Genomic DNA, 26,376 nt, shown 5'->3' with positions numbered 1-26,376 from the left:
GATGCTGAAGGAAGTCTAGAGCAGGGCAAATACAGAGCCAGCCTTCCCACAGTATTTTTTTTCCCCAAGTCATAGTTATTAAAGTCTCAGGGACATCCTATGCCAGAATTTGCATTGGAGCTATTTAATAGCTGCTGATGGAGCCACCCACCAGGGAGAGATAATATCTGGAACAATGGCATGCTTTGAATTTCTCACAGTTCCTTTTCCAAGGCTGAGAATTGAAACACAGTATTTATGCACTTTTATCTAATTTACACCAACTCTGCTCAGCCCTGTAGAAAAATTCCCTCCTGGTGTAGTCACCCTGCATCCAGGCATTAAAAACTAACAAACCACCCTTTGTTAACCAAATCCTTTATTTGTTGTATTTGTTACCCAAATATTTCTGCTGTAGTTGTACCTCCTATAGGTTGGTGGCAATCCAGCCTGGATTAAACGGCTTCCAAAATTTGGGATATCACATGAGATGGGAATATGAGAAATCAGTGCCTGTTACAAACCCACTGATCCACTGTGCTGTGCCATGGCATCTCCCTGCCCTGGAATTCAAGGATTTGCTCCCAACCACTGCATGTTTTCCTCAGCTCACCAGACAAGACAATCCCAGTGCTGCCTTTTAGTCCTGCTCCTGCATTCCATACAAATGAGCTGCTGCTGGGATTTAGCTGCATCACCCTGCTAGAGCCTGACTTTTGGTGCCTGGAAAGATCATTCCTACCACACAGAGCATCTAATGGAGCTCCCAGGGATGCAGCTAACCCCTTAAATCCCCACTGCACTTTAGAGGCAGTTTCTGTATTATAATGTGCCCAGCATTCAGAATCAAATCAGAATTTTCTCTGTCAAAATGCATGTTTTCATACAAAACACACAGCTGTGAAGCTGAGAGTGGCACCTGGAGAGTGCTCACTGCAAAGACAAGTGAATGTAGGTCTTTTCCCTCTGCTGAGAGCAACACAGCTATCAACAATCCCAAAACTCACCAGCAGAGACTCTGAACAGCCAGAAAACCAGAGAAAAGGAACATGAACAGAGCTTTGCCCTAGACTGGGTGGGAAAAGCAGCCAGGAGAGAACAGGAATTGGATTTTTACCTCTGAAAAACTGTTTTGGGACAAGGGTTTTAGAATACCCAATCTCAATCTTCCCTGGTGGAACTTAAGGTTGTTTTCTCTTATCCAAATTCAAAGATTTCCTCCTAAAACAAAAACAAACTCTATCTCAGCAGCATTCACCCAAAATTGCTCTCACACTGAGCCAGGCTAGAGACTCAGTTTAGCAACACAAAACTATTTTACAGGGGGAAAAAAACACCCAAAATGCTGCACAATCCCAAAACTCACCAGCAGAGACTCTGAACAGCCAGAACACCAAAGAGGAACATGAACAGAGCTTTTCCCTAGACTGGATGGGAAAAGCAGCCAAGAGAGAACAGGCATTGGATTTTCATCTCTGAAAAACTGCTCTGGGACAAGGATTTTAGAATACCCAATCTAAATTTTCCTTGATGGAACTCAGGTTGTTTTCTCTTATCCAGTTTCAAGGATTTCCTCCTAAAACAAAAACAATCTCCAGCAGCATTGACCTCAAAATTGCTCTCACACTGAGCCAGGCTAGAGACTCAGTTTAGCAACACAGACTATCTTAAAGGGGAAAAAACCACCCAAAATGCTGCCCAATTCCAAAACTCACCAGCAGAGACTCTGAACAACCAGAACACCAAAGAGGAACATGAACAGAGCTTTTCCCTAGACTGGGTGGGAAAAGCAGCCAAGAGAGAACAGGCATTGGATTTTTATCTCTGAAAAACTGCTCTGGGACAAGGGTTTGAGAAGCTTCTTGTGATTTTTAGCAATCCAAGTGACACACACCTGCCAGGATGGAGTGCTGAAGCCACAGATAGCCATCTCCCTGTCTCCAAAGGCTGCTGGCAGCCAAGCTGAACACCCAAATTGAAAGTTCTGAGACCACTTATCACATCTGATGATCACCAAGCTTCATCAGTCAGCAGGCAGGCACAGCAGAGAGCTGTGAATAATGAGATCCTTGCAGCACAGCCCCTGCAAAGGGGGAAGGAAAAGGCTCTGAGCTTGCTCCCTTCTCCTCTCTGCCTCATTCCTGCATCTGAAATCAGCTTTTTAAGCCCCATCCTGAAATGCCAACAGCTTGCCTTGCTGCAAGGTGCAGTGCAGAGCACCACTTGGTGGTCACAAGGAGGAAGCTGCACTTCCAAAAAAAAAAAACAAAAACCCCACAACGTCCCAAAATTGAGATTTCAGCAGAGGAGGCACAACTGTGCAGAAGGCTGGGCACTCCCATAAGGTGGGAAATGGAGATGAGCAGCACACAGCCAAAGCTCAGGCTGGAGGTTTGTGCCTCACACTTCTACAAAAGTCACATTTTCCCTCCTATACTGGCACCTTTTGGCCTTCAAAGGGCCTCAGCAGCAGATTGAAAGAAAACTGTTGGGAAAGACTGAATGCAGGAAGGAGGGAAAGTGCAAAGCCCAGCAGATGCAGAAGGAATCCAGAGTTTCATGTGCATTTGCAGCTCCATGTGAACTATTTTTGTGTGACATGGAATGGTTTAGGTTTGAAAAGCCCTCTGAGATTAGAGTCCAACTGTTAATCCTGTACTAAGCCCCAAGTGCCACATCCACACATCTTTTAAACCTCTCCAGGGATGGGGACTGGGCAGCCTGGCACAATGCCTGACCATCCTTTTATTAAGGACATTTTCCCTAACATCCAACCTAAACCTCCCCTGGTGCAGCCTGAGGCTCTTTCTCCTTGTCCTGTCATGTGTGGCCTGGGGAAGCTGTAGGGGAGCCCCAAGGAAAGAAGTCTGAGATAAAATAACACATTTTAAGCAGAGTTTTTTGGAGGATTTCCAGCTTTATTTATAGAAACAGCCACCACTGGGCTTTATCAAGGGACTCTGACTAGATCCAGTAGTGACACAGGTGAGATCCAGAGGATGGGATTTGCTTTTTCACCACAATGATTTCTGTGGCTTAGGCAGAGCTGAGACCCCCTCACACCCTTGTGAGGCATTTCCCTGACCCAGCAGGAACCCACAATTTGTGGAATCTGAAGCAAAGCAGCAGCATCCAGCAGGTAAAAGCCTCAAAAATCAATTTTTTGGGGTTGTGATGGCTTGGAAGAAGCTGGAGCTGAAGCCACTTGTGCTCATAACCTTGCTGAAGGCAATGGAGCTACAGCAGGTTTCAGCTGAAGAAACCTTCACTGAAGAATGATGTTTCTATATTTAGGTATTTTCCATTAATGTTTGCAAACACTTGGATTGCTCAGGAGAGCCAGGAAAGCATCATTCTGTCAGGCTGAACACACAGCAGCAGAAAGATCTGGCTGTGCCCTGAGCAGCCAGAGGCTCCCAGTGGAAGGTGACAGATTCACTCAGAGGGACAAAGTGAATTCCAAGTGCAATAAAAAACCCAAGAAACAAAAAAAAAAAAAAAGAAACCAAAACCCCAAACAAACAAAAAAACAACAACAACAAAAAAAACACACAAAAAAACCAAAAAAAACCCAAACAAACCCCACCAAAACCCCAAAGAAATTTACAAAAAAACCACAAATAAATTTTAAAAAATAAAAATGGTTTTTATTTATTTAATTAAAATTATTTAATTTATTTAATTAAATTTGATACTATATTATATATAATATTATAGTATTAAATTATAAAATATAACTATATAATTTATATAATATCTAATTATAGTATTGAATTATGTAACATTATCTATTATATATTTAATAAATTAATTATAATTTTAAATTATTTTATTTGTTATTAAAAATATTTTATTTTATGGGGTTTTTTGGCTTTTTAAAAAGAAAAACCCAAACAAACAAAAAAAAACAAACAAAAACCAATCAACCAACCAAAAAACCCACCAAAACCCAAAACTAAAAAGGAAAGAAGCTGCAGGACAAAACCTGGAGCTGTCATTTGCCCTGTCCTTTCCCTGCCCAGCCTCTTCCACATCAAACTCAGGGGATGAAGATGTCTAAATGGTACCACAGAGGATTGCAGCGATCCTTGCCAGTTTAAGCTGTGTTTTTATGTGGTGTTCAGTGCTGCAGGGTGACCCCTGTGTGATAATACCACCATGTAAATATGTAAATAATGCTGTGTAAATAACAGGATCAGGGACGGGGAGGTCTGTGGCTCCCACCTCTTGCCAGAGCAGAAGGGAGAGGCACTAAGGAGCCTCTGCCAAGTGTTTTTCTCCCACTGAGCTTCACTTTCTGCACTGGTTTTGTGATCCCAGCTGATTGTCAAGGCAGGGAGGCCTTTCTAGGACAAATCTTTTATTATTAATGTGTTTCCTGCATGTGATCAGTCAATGTCACCATCCAACAGCCCCAAAATGCTGCCAGGAGCCTTTGCCAGCCTGGAAGGACAGAGCTGCTGGGAAGGTGGAGAGGATCTCACCAAGCAGTGCTCCTGTGCTGGGCCATGGTGTGTGACAGTGCTCACAGGGGTTTTCAGGTGAGGGAGGAGAGGAGAATGTTGACTCCATGTTTCAGAAGGCTTGATCTATTATTTTATGATATACATTACACTAAAACTATACTAAAAAGAACAGAAGGAAAAGTTTCATCTCAGAAGGCTGGCTAAGCTAAGAATAGAGAAGACAAGAATGATAACTAAGGCAGCTGCCTCAGGCTCTCTGTCCGAGCCAGCTGGACTGTGATTGGCATTAATTAGAAACAACCACATGAGACCAACCCCAGATGCACCTGTTGCATCCACAGCAGCAGATAACCATTGGTTACATTTTGTTCCTGAGGCCTCTCAGCTTCTCAGGAAGAAAAAATCCCTAGAAAAGGATTTTCACAAAAAGATGTCTGCGACAATGGTGGGGCAACAACCCAGGCACAGAAACTCTGCCAAAAATCAGAGTAAAACCCCCCTGGGATGGGTTCTGCAAGCCCAGTCACCTGCACTGCAAAGCCATCCAAGGGATTTGCAGGATGTGGTGCTGTCTGTGCTCTGGAAAAATCAATCTTTTGGGAAGTTTCATCTGGGCAATTGAACAGAGACAGGGAAAGGATGTTGGGAGGAAACCTGGTGGGTCAGACCCTACACACAGCAGGAGGACATAACCCTTCCCACAGAAGAGATTTACACATCACAGAATCATTGAGGGTGGAAAAGCTCTCAAATCATTGAGCCCAACACTCTCCCAGCACTGCCAAGGCCACCCTAACCCATGTCCCCAAGTGCCACATCCACACATCTCTTAGATCCCTCCAGGGCTGGTGACTCCACCACCACCCATTCTCTGATTAGATTTTGCCCTAATACCCAACCTAAATCTTCCTTGGTGGAACTTAAGGTTGTTTTCTCTTATCCAAATTCAAGGATTTCCTCCTAAAACAAAAACAAACTGTATCTCCAGCAGCATTCACCCCAAAATTGCTCTCACACTGAGCCAGGCTAGAGACTCAGTTTAGCAACACAAAACTATTTTAAAGGGGAAAAAACCACACCCAAAGTGCTGCAGAACACACTGCATGGGCTAGAACCATTTCACTCCCTGGCTTGCTGCAGAACAGCTCCTCTGCCCCTGGCTGTACAGGTGTTGGACCAATCAGTACAGAAATAAAGACAAGAAAGTGGTGATTTATCAAGTGAGGGGCAGTCAAATCAGTGCAGATTTAATGACCACGACCTGTGAGTGGACAGGACAGAACAAGACAGATGAAGGCAGATAAAGAGTTTACAACATCTCTTAACAAAAGTCTTCCCCAGGAAAAGGGCTGTGGGCATAGGACTTTTTTTTCTAAACCACAAAAAAGGCCCCAAACAACCAAAAAAAAACCCCAACCACAAAAAACACCAGCAGAGACAGAAATTCCATTTTCATTGGAAAAAGCTGTTGGTGTTTTCTTCCAGAAGCATTCAATTCAACCCCACTGCCTGGGAACAGAACAACCAACAAGCCAAGAGTTAAGAAAACATTTAATTTCAGGTTTATTTTCTAGACAAACCCAGCCTGGACCATCACAGATGATGCATACTGGGGAGCAGGTCTGTTATTATGGGCTACAGACCCCAGGTGTTAACTCAGATCCTGTGAGGAATAAGAGGAGCCAAAGGGAACAAAGGGAACAGGACTGAGTCCACTCAGCTCATTTGTAGTCTAATCTCCTGCTCCTTCCCCATCCTGGTCCCCTTCCTGCAGCATCCCAAAAGCTCCCCAAAAGCCCCATGAGCAACATTGTCCCAGCTGCTGAGGAACCCCAGGCATGAGCAGCTCTAGCAGAAAATGTTCCTGCTTATCTACACCCACCTCCCTTGGGCCAGGAGGGCAAACTGCTTAATCCTCAGATTAAAACAAACAGAAACTCATTAAAAACTCTCACTCACACAGCCCAATTACAATGCAACAATAGCAGCTGGGGGGGTTTATCTGTTATTTTTGTCCAAGCTTGGAGATAAGCATGGGAAAGCTACAACATTGAAGTGATATTTAAGTGAACTCTCATTTTTTTGGGGACAAATCTAAACATCTAAAACTGTATTAGAAACATCTAATACAGTTCAAAATTCAAATAAAGCTTGGTCAGAACAGGATCAAGGTGGGTCAGACTAAAAAATACCTGCTGGAGGCAGAAGAGTAGCAGAACATCACAAGGAACAGAGAGCATGGAGAAGAGAAGCTCCAGGAAGACCTCAGGGACACTTCCAGTGCCTAAAAGGGGTCCCAGAGAGCTGGAGAGGAATGTGGACCAGTGCATGACAGGACAAGAGGGATGGCTCCAAGCTGACAGAGGGCAGGGTTAGATTGGAGATTAGGAAGGAATTCTTGCCCATGAGCAGAGTGAGGCTGAGGCTGTACTGTAAAACTGTGCATGTCTGTATCAAACACTTCCAGAAGAGAGAGGAGGAAAGAAAAAAGTTGAGTTTGATACAAAAAATAGTCACTTTTTTCACCATTTTTTGCTACAGAGGAAAAGGAGGGATGAGCCAGCACCTGCTGTGAAGAAGATAGAGGTCAACAGAGAGCAGTTCCCATTTCAGTGGGAGCAATAAACAAGATGCAAGAGGGAAGTGTGTACCAAAACCATTTAATAATTCATTCTGCACGTGCTTTAAGCCTTCTGCTCCTTGCCAATTTAATTGATAGCCAAAGAGCTGGTGAGGAACTATAATATCAGGCTAGTTAACCATGCTGGGTTAAGTGCCTGTTTTATTTACACCTCTGCATCCTAATTTAAATTTTTAACAGGGTTGTAGAGATTTAATGAGGCAGATCTTAATCCATCCAGTCAAGGTTCAAATAAAAATCCCCTTCAGAGCCCTAATTTCTGGGAAGAATACCCTTCACATGCCAAAAAAGAAAAAAAAAAAAGAGAAGGTTCCTTGTACTGTGCCACAGATCAAAAGAAAAATGAGGAGTTGAAGCATCCTTTATAAATTGATGTAAATGGCAACAAGTTCTGAAGTATTCAGGAGGAATTTCTTCACAGTAAAGGTGATTAAACATTGGAAGGGGCTGCCCAGGGCAAGTGGTGGAGTCACCATGGCTGGAGGTGTTTAAGAAAAGACTGGATGTGGTCTGGTTGACACAGAGGTGTTTGGTCAAAAGTTGGACTCAGTCCTGAAGATTTTGCCCAACCTAAGCTGTTCTGTGGTACACAAAATAGCTCACAGCAGGCTGCAAATGCACATGAAACTCCAAATTCTGCCAGCTGAGAGCCATCCTAATTAATTGGGAACACTCCACACTCAAGAGCTACTTGGTTAAAGCCTCCTCCTCTGGAGCAACTGATTTTAAGTTGCCATTTTCAGAGCTGTTGGCTCTCCTGCCACTACACAACAGGCACAGCAGCTCCTGCTTCAATCAGAGCTCTGAGCACCCTCCACAGCCTCCTGCAGCTCTCCTGACCCCTGAGCTGTGTGAGCAGCTCACTCCCAGCAAGGGATCAGAGGGAATTGTTCCCTGGGAGGGTGTGAGATCCTGGCACAGGTGCCCAGAGGAGCTGTGGCTGCCCCTGGCAGTGCCCAAGACCAGGTTGGACAGGGCTTGGAGCAGCCTGGGGTAGTGGAAGGTGTCCCTGCCATGGCAGGGGGTTGGAATGAGAAGGTCTTTGAGGTCACTTCCATCCCAGCCCACTCTGTGGTGCCACAATTCTCTGCTATCCAGGCAGGGGGGTGACACTCAAGAGAACCAAATCTTGAGTCTGCAGGGCCAGATACAGACTCAGCCTCACCCACAGTGACAGCACCAGAGCCTGGTGAGCTCTATCAGGAGGTTGCAGCTGGAAACTGCACAGATTCTGCAGAAGATGGAGCATGGCACGTGTCCTGCCACCTCAGAAAGTCCCACCTGCCAAAGGCTGCCATGCTGGGGATGTGCAGCCACCTCTGCCAACACCATGGCAGATGTTACAGCACAGGACCCAAGCTGAACAGCAAGCTGGTTTCTTTCCAAAAAGTCACTTTTTGAAGTGTGTTGGGAGGCTCCCATAGTGGTCCTAAGCCAGCTGAGCCAGTAGTGTCACTGTCATATTTTCTGAAAAATCCCTTTGCCAGATTTCTCTCCTGGGAAGCCTCAGAAAAGAATGAAAACAATAATTATCTGATTGCTTCTCCTGTGTTTGCTGCTTTGGACTGTGGTCTGGAGATTGTTTACCCACTGGTCATTGTTTGATTGGTTCCATGTGAATTGTTTTTACTTAATGACCAATCACCAGCAGCTGTGTCAGACTGAGGAGTCAGTCACAAGTTTTCATTCTCATTCTCGTTAAGCCTTCTTGTCTGTATCTTTTTCTTTAGCATAGTTTTAGGATAGCATTCTTTAATATAATACAATATCATAAAATAATAAATCAGCCTTCTGAGAACATGGAGTCAGATTCTCATCTCTTCACCTTGTCCTGCAGACCTCACAAACTCAACACCAGTAGCTCTTTGTACCCAGAAGTCCTACAGAGAAAGCTGCAGTGCTCAGCTTGCTAGAGAGACATACAAACTCTAGGCACAGAGACAAAACACAATCAATTCCCCCAGACAAGCTTATCCTCTGCTGTGTCCTGTCCCCATATCCTATAATCCCTTTACAGGATTTCTCTGACTAGGAAGGGCAAAGTAGAACCAAGCTCACCAAGGAGCCAAGGCAGGAGGAAATTTGTTACCCAGCTCATCCCTCCAGAGTCCACCAGAGTGGAGGATAAGCTCCTCTAGACATATTTTCATTTTGCCTGTGCAATTTGATTTTTAAAACACTTTTGCATCCAAGCCAGGCAGGTGAATACACAGATGCAATTAACCACAGGCAGTTTGGCACAGATGGTCCCCAAGAAACAGAGGGAGCTGAGCAGCAGGGGTTTGTATTTAATGATGAGCCAGGCCTTCAGTGAGGCAAGTCAGCAGGACCCCACTGAAGGCAGCAGAGCTCACTCAGCTCCTTGCACTTCTTCCAACAGTGAGCCTCTCCCCAAAGGGCCAAGAGCCCTCATTAGGCACTCAATCATGTGCCTGCAACAGCATCCCCCAGAAACCTGAGTGTCCTGGGCTGGAGCTCCATGTAGCTTTAAAGGAAAGCACCCCCAAACATCTTGGATCTAGCAGCATCAAGATATTCTGAGAGTAAACAGCAGGAACTGTAATTTTAGGAGCTAAGCTTCCAAATGCCACTCCATCATGAGGATGTGATGCCCCCCAACTGCCTTTAAGCAAAAAAAATTGTTGAGAGAGCAGAGTTGTAGCTCAAAAATGTTCCTTTGTGCTTAACTGGGCCAGCACCATCCCCAGGCAGAAAGCCTTGCCCCAAATGATAATTGTAATTGTCCCATTTTACAAGATGTGGATTCATCTTCCCCAGCACCAGGGAACCTTCTGGCTCCCTGCACAGAGGTCTGAGCTGAGCAGAAGAGATTTAGACCACAAGAGCTGTGCCAGTTGTCAAATGCACACAGCACAAAGAACCCTATGGCCCTTGGAGAACAGAGCCAAGAAACCCAGAATTCCACTTAAGTCTTCAGCTACAGCCCATATCTGCCTTTAGAGGAGCCTGGAGCAGAGAAAGCAGAGTGCAGAGGGAATCCAAGAAAGTTGCATCAGTCCTGTACTGGAGCAGAAAGATTTTTTTTTGTAATGCCTGTGCAGAAGGTCTCATTAAATTGAGAGAGACCAATGCTCAGCTGAAACTGAAATCCCTCTTATCTTTCCATGCAGAAACCCAGGCTTCTAAAGGAGATCCCAGAGGGCTATAAAACACTTTAGCCTCCTGAATCACACTGCTCTTGCTAAGCAGAGACCTCATTTCCCAGCCTGAAGGATCAGGTTTTCCCTACACACACAACCTTTCCCTCCCCTGCTGCCACTCTCCCACCAGCAACACATCCCTGCCTTGCCAGAGACATCCAAAATTCATCCTGGCAAGGGCAAAATGCTGCAGTTGGAGCCCCAGAGAGCTCAGGGAAGGCTTCAAAGCCAGCAGCAAGCCAGGAACATGCAGTGGGGAAGACTCCCAGCTTCTGCTGCCCTCTAAACTCCACAGGAGAGAGAGAGTTATTGCTTCCTGCAGAGAAAAGATGCTGATGAGCTGTTGTCTGGAGCACCCCACCTCTACTCAGAGGAGAAATACCATCTGGCAGTGCCACCCCTGGAGAGCTGCCAACCTTTGCAGTAAAACACTAAGGCAAGAGAAGGTCAAGATAAAGGAAGGGGAGCAAAAACAGGCAGAAAGATTAATTCCTGCCAGGTGGTATCAGCCCAGAGACTGGAGCACAGAACTGGATGGATGAGCAAGCAGAGAGGAGTTCAAGTAGGAAAAGAAGCAAGGAACAGTTCTCTGCAGGAAAATCGTGGGTGAGGTGAACAGAGGGCAGATCAGAGCTGCAGCCCAGCTCCAGGGCAGGATGTGCTTTGCCTCAGCACCCCTTTGGTGGGTGCATTACAGGTGTGCAGAGCCAGACCCTGCTGCAGCAGCAACACCACTGCTGCTCCCCAGCCAGGAGAAAACCCACCCCCATCCACCAGAGCCACTGGAATTCCAGGCATCCTCCAGGACACTGCTCACTGCTTGCTTCCTGTGCCTCCTGAGAGAGCACAGGCTGTCCAACACCTTTATTGGGAACAGTGAGATGTGCACACAGGCAGACAGACAGACTGGGGGCTGTCAGGGCAGGGCTGGCACCCCACAGGAGGCCCCCTGCCCCCGGGTACCTTCAGACTCCAGGCGGTCCAGCCCGTAGGTGCCAGCTGTGCTGGTCCTCCTGGCAGAGGAGGCCACTGATGCTGGAGTCACCAGGACCACAGTTCTGCTGGCTGGCTCCTCTGTCTGTCCAGCTGGGGTAGAAGACATCCCACCAGGGGCTGGGACAGCTTTCTCACTGGTGACCAGGATCCCATCTGTGAGATCTACAGGAGACAGGAAAGAGCAACTGTCACTGTCACATTTTCTGAAAAATCCCTTCTCCTGGGAAGCTGAGAAGCCTCAGAGAAAAAGGAAAACAATATTATCTCATCTGCTTCTCCTGTGTTTTGCTGCTTTGGAATGTGGCTGGAGATTGGCCATTAAATCAAAATAATTCACATTTTGTATAAACAATCACAATCCAGCTGTGTCAGGACTCTGGAGAGATTCACAGGTTTTTCATTAGTATCTTGTTAAATCTTCTGTCTGTATCCTTTCTCTATTCTTTAGTATATTTTAGTATAGCATTCTTTAATAGAATATAATACCATAAAATAAGAACTTAGCCTTCTAAGAACATGGAATCAGATTCATCATTTCCTTTCTGCCACCCTGAAAATACCACAGCAACCATTCAGTATAACAAGATTTTATAAAAACCCAAGAAACCCCTTAATGAAAATTTAGCTCAAAAGAAGTTACCAAATTTTGTTTCCTTTGAGAAGTGACTCTGCTGTAGTGAAACTTTCTCCTCAAGGGCAGCCAGCAAAGGAGGTTCCCCTTAATGAGGGGGGAACCCCTAAATGTTTTAATTCCATTGCTTTAAGGACTACTCATCACCACACCCTTGCAAGATCAGAGCACCAAGCCACCAGTTGAGAAGTGAGCCAAGTGACAGATCTAACAGCTCATTACAAAGATAAAAGTTGGTTGAATTTATAATTAAATCCCAGAAACAAATTCAATTGGTGGAATCTGCCAGAAGAACCTTCTCCCCCTTACAAACAGACCCTAAATTCAGAGATACAATGCAAACAGCCCCTAAATTCAGAGATACAATGCAAACAGCCCCTAAATTCAGAGATACAATGCAAACAGCTTCTCTTCTTTTGATGCCCTGCAACATAAGAATTGCCAGAAAATCTGCCCAGCAGCATTTTCATTACAATGGTCCCCTCTACTACAGAAACACACTCCAGCTGAAAGCCAGCCTCGTGCTGAGGGAGCCCTTGCTACACTCCTGTCAGGAAGACAGGCTCCAACATGCACCGGCCAAGGTGACACCAAACCAGCAGGCAGCAGCTCCAGGAACATGACTGCTTACTGCATTTCTGTATGAGCCACAGCAGCCTGAGAACAACCTCCCATTTCTCAGTGAATATCACTGCAGGCTTCCACACCCAAGGGCTTGCCAGGCTCCTGAAGGAGGGGGTCTTTCCCCCACCACTGGCTCCCATGGAACCCTGATGAAACATTTTCATCCTCTGGACTGAGCATCAGCAATCTGTGACTGCCTCGGGTTCCAGAATTAGGAACTCTCCCTCCATAAATAAAAAAATTGCTCAAGTGTCTAAAGCTAAAGGCAGCTTGCTAGCAAGGACAGACAGGGGGCTTGTTTGGTTTGGGGAATTTTTTTTAAACTCTACTCCACTTATTTGGGGCAAAAAAAAAAAAATCCATATGCTAGCAAATCCCAGTGTGGTGGATCTCATGGCATGGGCAGAAAGCAGTGGCAGCCCAGGTTTAGAGGCAGAGGGCAGAAGTTTAGCAAAAAAAAAGTCACTTAAATAAGGATATTGCATTGAGATTGGAGGGTGACACTGGTTCCAGAGGCACCATCCCATCTTGTGTCCTTGAAGGAGAATCCTACCTTCTGCATCCACAGGGCTCCCTGTGGAGGAAGCACCTGTTGCCAGCAGCACCTGGGTGGCACTGGGAGCTGTCAGCATCTGGGTGTCCTCCCCACTGTTCTCCTGAGGGAAGCTGGCAGCCCCTGCTCCCTGGGTGGCACCAGGCACCTCTGGCACAGCAGCAGCAGCCTCCTGGGCAGCTGTTGTCACCTCCTCAGCAGCACCTACAGCAAGAACACGTGTCAGGGCAGGCTCACAGGACAGCTGACAGCAGCAGAGCACACATCTGAAGCAATAGGAAAGGAATAGAACTCCAGGAATTAACAATTCCAGAGCACAGGGCCAGCAGCAGGGCCAGCCTTCAGTGTCCAGCTCCCACTGAAGCCTCAGCTATTAAGACTTGTGTCACAAAAATCAGCCTCAGGTCGATTTTTGTGGCAGAAATCTTAATAGACAGTGTTGTTTCCCCAACATCTGGGAAACAGCAGAGAGGCAGCCTGCTGACAAGTCAAGTGCTTAAAAATTAATCTAGAAATTAATCAGTCAGGTTGCAGCACCAGCCTGCAATTAGCTTCCTTTCTTTTACAGCAAAAATTAGGTCTTTTGGATGCAGTGAAGGGAAATCATCCTTTTACATCTGCAGCCAAAGAGGGAAGAATAAAGATGCCCAGCAATTAGAAAGTCTCATCAACCTAGAAACATGCCCAACACCTGACCTGCCTTTTCTTTTTTAGCATTTCCTTTATATTTTAAACCCCAAGTAGGAATACTGTCATGAGACTGAAGGTGCCATCTCTGGAGGCATGTGCAGGGCAAGGTGACACCCTCAGGCTGTCCAGGAGGAGTTCTGCCTGCAGGTAAGGGTGGGGACAAGCACTGGGCAGCCACAGCTTCGCCATGGGGCGAGGAGACAGCCCAGGAGTTTCTGTCACAAGGGCCAGCAGCTCTCTGAGCACCCTTGTAAAGGCATTTAAGACACCAGTGGCGCAGGCTGCTGGCACAGCTCACTTTAAATCCCAGAAATGAGAGGCAAGTGTCTGTAACAAGCAAGTTTTACCTTTCCATGAACTCTCCAGAGTAGGAGAGAGCTCAGGCTGGGTATCTGTCACCACAGCAGCCTCTGGCTGTGACCGAGGGACGCTCTTCTCCTCCTCTGCTGTGACTGCACTTCTGTTTCCCAGGGAGCCAAGATCAGCTGTGCCTGCCTCTGACAGGTTCCCAGGGTGGGAAGCAGAGCTGCTGCCTGGGGAAGTTGCTGGCAGCTCCTCCCCTTGCACTGGCACTGTGCAGTTGCTCTCCTTGGCAAGCTCAGGCGCTGCTGGAGGGGACACTGGGGAGGGCACTGCTCTTGTGGCATCCTCTTCCTCCCCCACACCTTCCTGGCTGGTCTGGGATGGCTCTGTTGTCCCCAGCTCCTCATGAGATGTGCTTCCCCCTTGACTGACGTCCCCCAGCTTGGTGTCATCCCAGTCAGGTGGCACAGTGTCCATAGGGGGGATGGTGACAGTGCCAGCCGTAGTGGGCAGCTCCTGTTGTGTGACACCTGTCCCAGCTTCTGGCTCCAGGAAGGCCTCAGTTGCCACAAGGGGAGGTTTGGCAGCCACAGATGTTGGTGGAGCCAGGGATTTCAGGGGGCTCCCTGTGCGGGCTCTCAGCACTCCCAGCCCAGAGGTCACACCTGCGGCCTGGGGACTCGGGATGACAGGGAGGTCACTTGCTGCTTCCCAGCTGGGAGAGCTGGGGCTCAGTGTGGGCTGGGGCACAGCTGAGAGGCGTGAGCTGCTCTCTGCTTCCTCCTCCTCCTCCTCAGTGGTCCCAGAAAGGGGGTTTGCTGAGGGGCCAGCAGAGCTGGGCTCCGCTGCCACACCACCCTCGGTTGTGGCCTCACCAACGGGGCCACCAGACTCCTCCTGGACTGGAGGGCTCAGCGTGGTCACAGCTGTGGTCAGCATGGCCCTGAGTGCTTCATCCTCGTGCAGCTGAGGCTCAGTGGGAGCCAGCTCCTCCTCATGGCCAGCAGGCAGTGCCCCAGCAGAGGGGTGAGCCCCCAGGCTGGGCACAACACGGCTCGGGCTGGCAGGGAGGGCTTCTCCTTCTGCAGTGAAAGCTTCACCCAAGGGTGTCCCAGAAGGCTGTGCTGACACTGCACAGGGCTCTTCAGAGACTGTCTGCTCAGAAGGGCCCAGATTGTTTTTCAAGTCCACCATGGCTGTCCTTTCATCTTCCAGCCCATTCCCTGCCCAGGGGCCATGCTGGACCTTGGTGACATCCTCCTCCTCCTCCAGAGGCTGAGCCAGGCACAGCAGGCTGGAGGACAAGAGCAGGATGCTGCAGGTGAGCACACAGATATTAAATCCTTTTGATCTCCTCATGGCTGAGAGGAGATGTGTCCAGAAGCCTGCGAGGCTGACAAATCCAGAGACCTAGAAGGGGGAAAAGGAACCAAGATTACACAACCCATAACCAACCACAGACCCAGGGCCTTAAATAATGGGAGACCAAGACTATGACCAGTTGTGAGCAGACCCCCACTACACATTCCAAGCAATGAATTCCCCCATCTGTTTTACTCTTCTCAGCCTACCCTACCTGAAGAGGCCAGACAAAAACCAAGTTGATCTGAAGGTCAGGACCTGGGAGCTCCAAGGATCTGAAGCCCCAAGACCCTGCCCAGCCCCTCCCTAGTAACAGAGTGCAATGATCCACCCAGCAGGCATCAGACCTGCAAGCAATGGTGTGGATCAACCTGTGGGTCCTGAACCAAGTCCAAAAATGATACTTGTCAGGACCATGAGGTCTCAGGTTTGTCCTGGCCAGCCCTGTTCTGTGCATTGGCACAGGAGGAGACCAAGGAACCCACACAGAGAACAAGATGGGTCTGTGGGGGACAACACAGCCCCAGAGCCACACCAGGAGGCTTCAGGGCTGCACCATGTCCTGGCTGAGCTCCTTGGCCCCACCGAGGAAGCTCCAGGCCAGAGAGCAGCACTGCAGCATCAGCACAGTGCCCGTGCTGCACTGCACCACGGAGGCACTTCCAGAACGTCTCATGTCCAGAGCCACCGAGGGTTTCCAAGAGAGCACTGAACCTGGAGGCCAGCAGGGATGCAGCCAGCTGACAGCCTGCCCTTGGCAAGCTCTGCTGCCTCCAGGCACACAGCTCCAGCTCCCAGCCACCTCCCCTGGGCACGTGCCTCAGCCCTGGCCACTCCAGAGCGAGGACCATCCCACCCCAAGGCCTCAGTCAGAGCTCACACCAGTGCCACGACACCACAAACATCCCTCTGTCACAGCAGACCTGGCAGCTGCTCAGGGGCACAGACAAGCCCTACTGCAAGGGTCTCCAGCCATCAGCAGCTTCAAGTTCTTTCTCTCACGTGTTCCTCCAGTTCTGGGGCCCCCAACATGAGAAAGAGTTCGGATAAATCCAAAGAAGAGCCACCAAGTAGATCACAGGGCTGGAGCACCTCTGTTACAGGCTGAAAGAGTTGGAAGGTGGAGAAGAGAAGGCTCCAGGGACACACTGGAGCATCCTCCAGTGCCTAAAGTAGTTCCAAGAGAGCTGGAGAGAGACTTTGGACAAGGGCATAGACAGACAGAGCAAGGAGGAATAGCTTTTCACCTAGGTTTAGATTAGATATTAGGAATAAATTATTGACTGAGGGTGATGAGGCCCTGGCACAGGGTGCCCACAGAAGCTCTGGCTGCCCCTGGATCCCTGGAAGTGTCCAAGGCCAGGTGGGATGGGGCTTGGAGCAGCCTGGGATAGTGGAAGGTGTCCCTGCCATGGCAGGGGGTGGGATGAGGTGAGATTTTACCATTCCCAAGTGAACTGTTCTTCCCTTTGGGCTGCAGGAATAACAAATATCAATAAGGAAAGAGGTTGGGGCTGTCAGAACCATGCCTCAGTCTTCCAAAGAGCAGCAATGGTCACCCTGTGCAGTGCCACTGCTCATGGGCACCAGGATAAATCCCTAAATTTATCCACACTCCTCATTTCCCCACCCAGACCGCACATCCAGAAGTATCACTTGCATTTGTACCCACAGAGTGCAGCAACACAGCTCAGAATTAACCACTGCAGGCTCCAGCATCTGGCTGAGCCTTCAGGGCACACTGAGTCACTTTTTCCATGCTCCCTGAAGCCTCATCCCAGCAGTTTGAGCTGCTGGAATAATTCCCCATCACAGGCCACACACATACACCAGGTGCTCAGGGACAAGCAGAAGCCACCAAAAAGCTCACCAACCTAGACACCTTCCACTTTATTTTTAGCATCTTCTATCTCTGAAGGATGGGTGGCTACCCATCCATTTTCTATATCCCCTCCCTAAAAAAATAGCTGAAAACTGACAATATTTAGCTCTTTTCCCAGGCCAATTCTTGATGCACTTTTGTAATTAAAAAGCACTAAGAATGTATTATGCAAGTTAAATTGTTAGTGCCTAACCACATGCATCTGCCTCACCGTGCAGATGAATATAAATCACGTTCACCTCAACACCCCTTCAGCAAGTGCCTGTTAAGAGCAGGCATATTGAAACATCAAGAAGTTGGGTTTTCACTACTTAAAAGATAGTTTAGCTTTAAGTACAGCTTATGAAGAAGTCAGGAGCATTTAGGTGGCACAAATGCTTTCAGCAGTGCTTAAACACAAACAGAACTCCAGCTGCACTTGAAAAGCACTTCTCTTGCAGTCATATACATTATACATATGTATATACACATCTGTACAGATATTTTGTAGCTTTCTAGCTCAAGGCTCGCCAATGGCCCACAATATTCAGGCTGTGGTTAGCAGAAGAACCAAAATGCTCATCTCCCAACAAGGTTACTCCATATTTACTGGAACCTTTCCTCCTTCTGGGGGGTAGATAACACAGGCACTCAATACCAGCCTGATGAAAGAGTTCCTTGGGTTCCTTCAGGGCAGCTTCATATTGTTTCTACCAATCTGAAAAGCCCTGCTGGTAATAACCCTACATTTCTATATGGCAAAAAAAATCATACTGGAGAGTTATTCGCTCAGGAAATCCACAACAGGCAGATGTAAGCTAACCTAGACCTTCACACTCAGTGAAAGCCGGAGATAGTGGCCCAGAGCTTGCTGCAGGATAATGGCACAGGTTCACACTTCAAAGAAGATTAGTCAGGGCTTAAGAGCTACTTAGCTTTAGGAAGAGGCTGGATTAGAGAGTGTATGAACAGCAGTGACCTGGCTATCTCCTTAAGCAGAGTTTGACACCTTGCTGAAGCACTCCCCCTGAATGCAGAAGCCGCAGGTACCTGGCTGCAGAGCAAAGCTGCACCGAGTCACATCGACCCTCCCATCTGGCTATTTTTATAGCCAGGCTGGAGCACCCTGCCCTGCCCAAGCACTCCTCTGTAGTAAGGCTGAGCTCTCCTGTGAGCAGCTCGAAGGCAGTAACTCAATATTTCATACCGCAGGAACTCCTCGTCCCCACGTTTCACCTGGCATCCTCAGAGCTGAAGCCCTGGAGGCAGCTGCCAAGCGCTGGCCAAGCTCTCAGTGGAAAAACTAATCCTTGCTTCCAATAGGAAGCACACACTGAGGGCAGGAGACAGTGCCAGCTACTTCCCCTGCACTCAATAACAACAAATCCCAGGAGATGCAGTTCCTCCAGCCGCAAAGGCAGCGCGACTGCAGGCAGCCAGGGAGCTTTATCTTCAGCATGGAAAATAATAACTTTTAACACCTGGGAGACTGGGGAAAAAAAAAACCCACACACACAAAGAACTGCTAGGCTGAAAACAGGCCAAAACTGGACATCTCCAGGAGCTACCCACAAGAATAAGAACCATCTACCTCAGTGGGGAAGTCAGGAAGCCGAGGGACAATAAATATAAATTGGTCACCAGCTGAGGCAGCCTCAGACTCCTTTGGATCTTTCTGAGCCAGGCTGCTTGCCTGCTCCATACAATTAGCACTCGCAGTAGTTATTAAACCATTAACCCCTCTGAATTCTGGAGGCTTCTTTGAGATCAGCTCTTGGGGGGCCCAACAAAAGCCAGCTCAGAAGGAGCCCCAGCCTGTTACGGCCACTCCAGCAGGGCAGGCTTGCAGGGGAGCAGCACAGAGCAGAGCAGATGTGTCTCCTTCAATAGCTGTTCCTTGCATGGACCAGTGGTTTGTGGAGACATGCTGCAAAGGATTAAGCTCCCCCTCTGCCCCAGCTGTGTGCAGCTACTCCCTCTGAGAGCTTTTTAAGAGCTTCACCCAGCCAGCTCGCTTAGAGAAAACAACTCCCTTCCCGCCTTCCTCCCCCCCCCAAAAAAAAAATTAGCTGTTATTTTCTGTCTTTGACAAGTTATGGCTATGTTTATACCCAAATTGTTGAAACAGCACGGAAAAAACAAGCACCAAGTTTTAAACTCCCTTGGATTAATAACTCTGCTCTAACAATCCCTCTGACACAGGGAGGACACTCTGCATGCATCATAAAGCAGAGAGCAGCAGACGAACAGGTCAGCCCCAGCCAAATCTGCCTTGCCTTTGAAAAGAGCTCCTCACACCTCCAAGCACAAGCGTGGTGCCAGCCCGGGCTGCCTGAGCAGTCCTGGGTGTGCTCAGCTCCGAAATTCACTGAGAATTGAAATTCACTGACAACTCGTAAGGGAACCGGACAAAAAAAAGCAGCAAATCTTTTAATGTGAAGATTTAGCCAAAACATACAAGTCAAACAACTGCCAGCCGTCAAGTGCTCTGTTACAGGGTGCTAATGTATGCCATCCAAGCCTCATTACTTGCGCTGAATACAAAAGGCAGCAGATAATACACTGCAGAGCTCCAACTCCTACTTTTGTGCACGAGCCGAGGAAAATGCCATCGTCTCGTCTCGCTTTATGTCCTTGCCCAGTTCAACCGAGTGAACTGGGGGGGCTGATGCCCTTCCAGCACACACTTCAGGTAAGCAGACCTCGACCAGCTCAGTGAAATCCCAGCAGTGACACAACTCTACCCCAGCCAGCAGCACAAAGTCAGGTGAGAAAAATTACGTCGAGACAAGCACACAACAGAGGGGCACATCCTCGCCTACCCTTGAGGATGCATCCTTAAAAGCAAACAAATGAGGTATTAATATTCTGTATGGCCAGCTTCCCACCAGTCCCAGTGAGGCACCTTAATACATAATACATCACCTCCACTTCCAGCCTCGGCATTCCAGCTGGAGTTCTTTGAGGAGCCAGAGACATGACATGTTTTAGGCATTATTCCCCCAGCCACCAAGCTTTGTTCGGAACGGCACACGGACCACCTATGGAAATCCCTGCTTGGATTTGCCAGCAAAAGCTGCATAGTTCTCCGTGGCTTCTGACCCGTGCCAGCTCCCCGGCACCACAAAAGTCTAAGGTCTACCGAATTCCTGAGGGATTAAGCCAGGGAGGAGGGGGTGCTGAAGAATGAGGCCAAAGGGTGCAGCAGTTTCCAAGCAGCAGAAGGACAGAAACGCCGCTCCCCAGCCTGCCTGGGAGCGCAGGGACAGCACTCTGATTCCAACCAGCAAGAAACGCTCCGCAATTTCAGCGCCTCACCTAAGGCTGACAGGAACACCACACAGGAGATGCTGGAGGATCGCGAGTCCCTGTAGGTGAAGGTTTAAGAGCACATTAAATGCACCTTGTCCGGCCCTGCTGGCTTGGGGTCCAGAGAAGGGGATTAGGGCTGCTCAAGGCTTGATTACATCCAGCACGCCCGCTTGCCGGGCACAGCTCCATCTCCCCTTATGTCCTCCTTAGTCATATTTACAGGTGACTTTACAGCCCAGAACTGCATTCTCTCCCCACCGGGCAGGGCATCAAGTGCGAGCACCCGCCCGGGGCTCCTCCTGCCCAGGCCCGCAGCAGGACAGAGGGACAGCGGCGGTCACCCCCAAACCACCCCCGCGACAAACACACCCCGGCCCCCAAAGACTTCCCGAGGGATCCCACCGGGACCCCCATCCCGGCAGGACAGCACCGCCCGCTCTCCCCGCTGCCCCTTCCCCATCCCCCGGGGCTGCAGGGACCGGCCGGGAACAAAGAGCCGCGCCGAGGATGCGCTGCCCCGCGGGCAGCCGAGCATCGCTGGAAAAAGCCACGAATCGATTGCAAACGCGTAACCCCGGGGTGAACGCGGCTCGGGGGTGCGATGCCGGCTGTGTGCGTGTGCGTGTCCCGGCCTCACCTGGCTCCCGCCGCCGCCGCCCGGTGCTCGGCGCCGCGCTCCCCCAGCCCCGCGGCCGCACGGGCGGAGCGGAGCGGGCCGCCCACCGGCGGGCGGTGTCGGGGGCCGGCCCGCTCCGCCGACCGCCGGCCCCCGCCTGCCTCCGGTGGGCTTCGTGCTCCCCGGCACCCGCAGCCCCCGGGAGGGGCCGCCCGCAGCCGCCTCTGGCGTTTGCTGCTTCTGCAAAGGGGAGTTGGAGCATCCAAAGCGCTGGGTCCACGCAGCCAACTCTGCCTCGGCGCCTGACCCGAGGAGATGCCGCTCTTTGCTCACAAGGAGCTGTAAAAACAAGGCCTAAGGCACCCTTGAGTGCTTTCCCATCTATTACAGATTGTCCTCCAGTGTTTTCAGCTGCAGAGGTCACCTTCCCCTAATGCACCCTCTGCAACGGGGAACCACTTCTTAAATGGCAACATCTGAATTAGAAGAGCTTTAGACAACGTCCCTTTTTTGGTGCTTTGTTTTAAGCACCTATTTGGCCAGTACAGAAAAGGGCAAACAGCTTTACTTGTGTTTTTCTCCTCCCACCTATTTTTTCCTAATAAAACCCCCATAACTAACAAAAGAAGAAAACCTTTAGACCATCAGGTCCTGGCTCACACATCAATTCGCTTTACCAAAGAGCAACTCAGAAGCCCTTACCTTGACTCCAAACCCCAAAGATGAAAGCGGCTCAGCTTCCTCTTGCTCCCCCAAGCCCAGTGCCAGGGGCAGCATGGGCTCCCTGCTGCACACAGAGGGTTTTATACACCCTGTCAGGCAGGGCTGCAGCAGGTGCAAGGAGTTTGAGCTGGGCAGGGACAGGTGAGGAGAGACCACAAATAATGATCTCTCCCAGGCGACAGTGATTGGGGTGGGGGGATTTTGGGGGGTGGAATTGCTAAGAAGGACTAGAGGGAAGGTGTGGGACAGGTGAGTTAAAATTTTGACTTCCTAATGAACATGCTCTACTACATGAAGGAGATCAGGGAATTTTCCAGGTAGGATAGCAAACTACAAAATAAACTTTTTTTTTTTCCTACACAAAGGCAGATGTAATCTGCTGTAACAGGTAATTCAGCTCTTTAAATAAACAACAGAACTGGTGGAAGAAAATGAGATATTCCTTATCAACAAATTGTTCATTATTTTTTTCTGTTCACTGTGCTACTGGTAATAGCATTCATATTAGTGTCTCTAAACACATCCCAAAGTTTTACCTGTTTGATTTTAGAGAAACAGTGTGTTTGCTACTGGATTCCAACCAAACTGGATCCAACCCAATTCATTTGGTTGTAGCACTGTACATCCAATATTAAAACTTTCAAAAGACAGAATTGTTGCAAGTTAGGGCAGTTTTTTTTTTCAGGGAAATATTGCTAACCCCTGCATGAGTTGAAAATAAAGTGTCAAAGCGCCTGTGTCAGCAATAAAGACAGCCAGTGACAAAAGGCATCAGAAAGAACTTCAGAATTAGGCTTGGGGGAGGAAATGGTCATTTAAACAACGGGGAAAGCCCCTTTTGGCTTTGCCTCTCTGAAGTGTAAAATCCGAGGCAATTATTCATTAATCAATATTTCTAGTGCTGTGGCATCTTCATAAATAAAACAGAAATATGTGAAAAGAAAGGATGTTTCCTCTCTCCTCTAGGGGGGATAGGGTGTGAGGGAAGGAAGAGGTAAGAGCTGCATTTTTCATGTACTTTAAACACCATTAACTGCCAGATTAGGGACTCAAAACTCTTCACAGGTTCAACTTCTGTCTTGGCCAATTCATTTTGGCCAGGGGCTCTGGCTGAGAAGAGGAGGTGGCTCAGCCATGCAGGAGGTGCCACCTCCCAAGATAAAGGTGCAGCCAGATTTTCCAGGAGACCAAAATCAATTCTCAAGAGCAGCACTGCACCTTGTGGTGGCTCTGGGATTGATTCCCAAGCTGTTCAGTCATTCATGTGTGGGGAAAGGGGCAGGAAAACAGGGACCACTCCAGCAGAAATCAGAGCCCAGGGATGAGTCCAAGGGCTGGGCTTCAGCAGCTGCACAATTCCCCCCTGAGAGCTGGCCTGGGATTCAGAACAAGGGATCTTCCAGTGGAAGGTGTCCCTGCCCATGGCAGGAGGTTGGAACTAGAGGACTTTTAAGGTTCCTTCCAACACAAACCACTCTGTGATTCTAGGACTGTTTGCAGCCCAATTTCTATCTAACCTTTACAATTATTGGGAAAGTTACTTAAAATGTAAAGCATGTGGAAGGGATGATTTAGTGTTCTCCAAGGATGCAGAGCACTTAATAGACTGGAGAGGTTTTCACTTCCCCCTTGCCATCGACTCCCAACCCAGACTGGCACTGTGTCCTCTCAAGGTTAAATATTTCACTCCTAAGCACTGGAACCAAAATAGCTGGTTATCTGTGGTTTTTTCCCTGCCTAAAATTGCACATTCCCTGTACGCTGCAAGTTTCTCTTCCCCGCATAACCTGCCAAAATCAGAGGCTTCTGCGTTATCAACAAAAATATCTGCAGACTGTAAGAAAGAGGCATGATGAAAGAGGCAGAAATCAGAAATCATCAGAGAGCACTCTTTTGTTATTCCTTTCTATGGTTTGTTCGTTGGAAATACTGATTTTTAACTCAGATCAGTATGCCATGGAGCATTTGCTTTGTAACCAAGCAAAACAGGCCCCGCTTCCACAGCACGTTAAGAAATATCCATTCCTCTCCTCTCTCACCCTTGCTCTGGGTTGAGACATTTCAGTACAATCCTCTATTGGTCTTGTCCTTCAGAACTTTTCACCTGAGGTGAAGTCAGAGACTAAATTTGGATGTAAGCAGGCTCATTCTTCCATGCAGGTAGCGTAGCTGGGAAAGAGTGGGACCCATGTCCCACTCCCAGCTCTGCCTTTTTAGAGGATTTTCAAACTGAATTTCACTGCTCTCAGCCTCCACTTCTTCTGTAAAATAACAATACCTAATTTTTGTAAGAGCCTCTTGTAAAATCTGTGTATTATTATAGCAGCTGGCTCTGTTGTACAAAGTAATGATACATCAGATTTCTTTCACAGGTGATATTCCTGTCACTGCCTTATTGCAGAACCCAAAAAGTACCAACAGCACGTCCTAATTAAGAGACTAGGTCACATAAAAATTTATATGAAGATATATTTTGCCTGTATAAAATGAACTAAAAAATCATTGTCCTGACAGCAGAATGCTGCACCTTATGCTGCTACTCCTGGCACCTGTGAGGAGATGTATCAGCTCTCCTAAGTATGTCAGGACATGCCACAGAAGGTAAAGGCAATTTTAAAATAGTTGCCGTTAATTTTGCTGCTGAATGACTTTCCCAAATTGAATATTGGGGACATCCAGCACACAAATCAGTGCACATCTCCATCACAAGACTCACCTTTACACCAGCTGGTAGCATCTGTTTTAAGGGGGCCCTCTCTTCCTAATAAACAGCAGTCACTGGAATGGAGTAGCCACGAGTAATTCAGGGAGAGTGAGAACAGCATCCCCTGCCACAGACAGGGAAGTTTGTTTAAAACAACTCCACTTTGAAAAAGTTTGTGACCAATGAATTATTTTGAATGTAACCATGTTATGGATGAACAGATTTCTTCTTCCTCCAACTGCAAACCCGATAAATGTCAACTGCAATTGAAACTCAGTCAGGAGAATCTACTTGGATTCCTTTCTTTAATGTATCTCACTGCTGGCACTAACAGGAAAGCTGGGCAAGGCCAAGTGGTGCCAGTGCAGCCCCACTGCTGGCTGGGATTTACAGTAATCAATCCTACAAGGAGGAACAGGATCCAGCTTCTGCTTCCCAGCCCTCGTGTTCCCGAAGTGCTCACAGAGCAGGAAAGCCATAAGAGCTTATTTTTGTCACCAAAGTCAGCAGATGTGACTTGGAGAGCACACAGAGCCCAGATCTGCTGAGTAGGAAATGCCATTTTTACACACTCACTCTTCAGAGTAGAACCAGGCTCCTGCTGACTGGCCCAAGGTCGCTGGAATCCGCTGCAGTTGCTCTGGGAATGCAGCCCAGGAGGACCAGTGCTCCCATCCATAACAGAATCACAGCACAGCCCTTGCTCTTCTTCATAGCCTTCAACAGAATCAATGTTGTAATGCCAAGGTGCACCACATATTCCAATTTCCCCAGAGATAAAGTGCTGAGGAAGCCCTCCAAGTGCATATTGGAGTCTCAGCTAAAACATGAACCATCTGTCAGTTCCCTTGGATATTCCCCCCCCTCCCCATCCTACAAATTCCACTTCAAAATTAGGCTGACAATAAAAAAAAAGCACTGGACCCACCACCCCAAAGCAGGCTGCTCCTAAGCCCTGCTCTGACGTTAAACCCTCTAGCCTCACAGATTCACAGAAACAGAGACTCAAATGCAGATCTCCAAGATCATTGAGTCCAACTTGAAATATGGTTGTTCACACGCATAATACCCAGAGGGACTTTAGAAACTGCAGCTTTCTTTTGCTTTTCAAAACTTGAGGTTAAACTAAACCCCCAAATCCACAGGTTTTAAAGAAGTGCAGTGTCAGTACTGCCAGTCCATCCCTACCCATTCTAAAATAGCAAAGAGGGGCTAAAAGCTCCCACCACAGAGACTTTTGGGGTCTTTCCTATGGATAACATATGGAATTGGGATGCCACTGTGTTTTAGAGTGAAACAGCAATGCACCAGAAACCACCAGTGTTTTCATTTTTCCCCTTGAGGATGGTTAAGAGCAGAGAAATACACATTTTTGTTTTGGAAACATTGAAATTAATTAAGCCAAAATCCTACAGCAGGAACCAGATCCAGCTGTTAGCAGAACCCCAAGCAGGGGGCTTTCATCCTTTTTCTCACTTCAGAGAGCTGATGCATGGATCTCCTTGAATCTGTGAGCTGGGAAGGGGTAGGAAGCACTCTGTGATCTCCAGCAGGTCTAAAGCTGGCCCTAAGTATGCAATTCCCTGATTTTGTGAGGAGGGGATGAGTCCATGCCTCAGCCTGTAGAGATTAGGGAGACCTAAAAGCAAGTACACAGACTAAGCCAGCCAATGCAGGGACACAAAAGAGTGCTTATTTTATGACCAATTAAAAATAATAATGCTCTGCTGCTGAGATCTGCCTGGGTCCAGCTG

General features: G+C 48.2%; 1 protein-coding gene across 4 annotated transcripts in view; it reads right to left on the bottom strand.

Moving 5' to 3' along the window:
* Nucleotides 1-21,298, bottom strand: part of ARMH4 (armadillo like helical domain containing 4) — a 65,104-nt gene extending 43,806 nt beyond the window's left edge. For 2 of the 4 annotated variants that reach the window (XM_036384163.2, XM_036384164.2), the window contains exons 1-4: nt 20,193-20,228; nt 14,089-15,454; nt 13,052-13,255; nt 11,211-11,405 (exon numbers count right to left, since the gene is read on the bottom strand). In XM_036384163.2, coding sequence (XP_036240056.1) covers nt 11,211-11,405; nt 13,052-13,255; nt 14,089-15,454; nt 20,193-20,213 — 1,786 coding nt within the window. In that variant the 5' untranslated portion in view covers nt 20,214-20,228. Of the gene's footprint in view, nt 1-11,210; nt 11,406-13,051; nt 13,256-14,088; nt 15,455-20,192; nt 20,229-20,585; nt 20,605-21,216 lie in introns of those variants that run through there. The other 2 variants (XM_036384165.2, XM_054515175.1) reach the window with 2 other exon arrangements.
* Nucleotides 21,299-26,376: the final 5,078 nt, after the last annotated feature.

Source organism: Molothrus ater, chromosome 6 (assembly GCF_012460135.2).
Source record: "Molothrus ater isolate BHLD 08-10-18 breed brown headed cowbird chromosome 6, BPBGC_Mater_1.1, whole genome shotgun sequence".
NCBI lineage: Eukaryota > Metazoa > Chordata > Aves > Passeriformes > Icteridae > Molothrus > Molothrus ater.
Note: the sequence above shows the minus strand (reverse complement) of the source record. Positions and strands in the feature narration are given on the sequence as shown.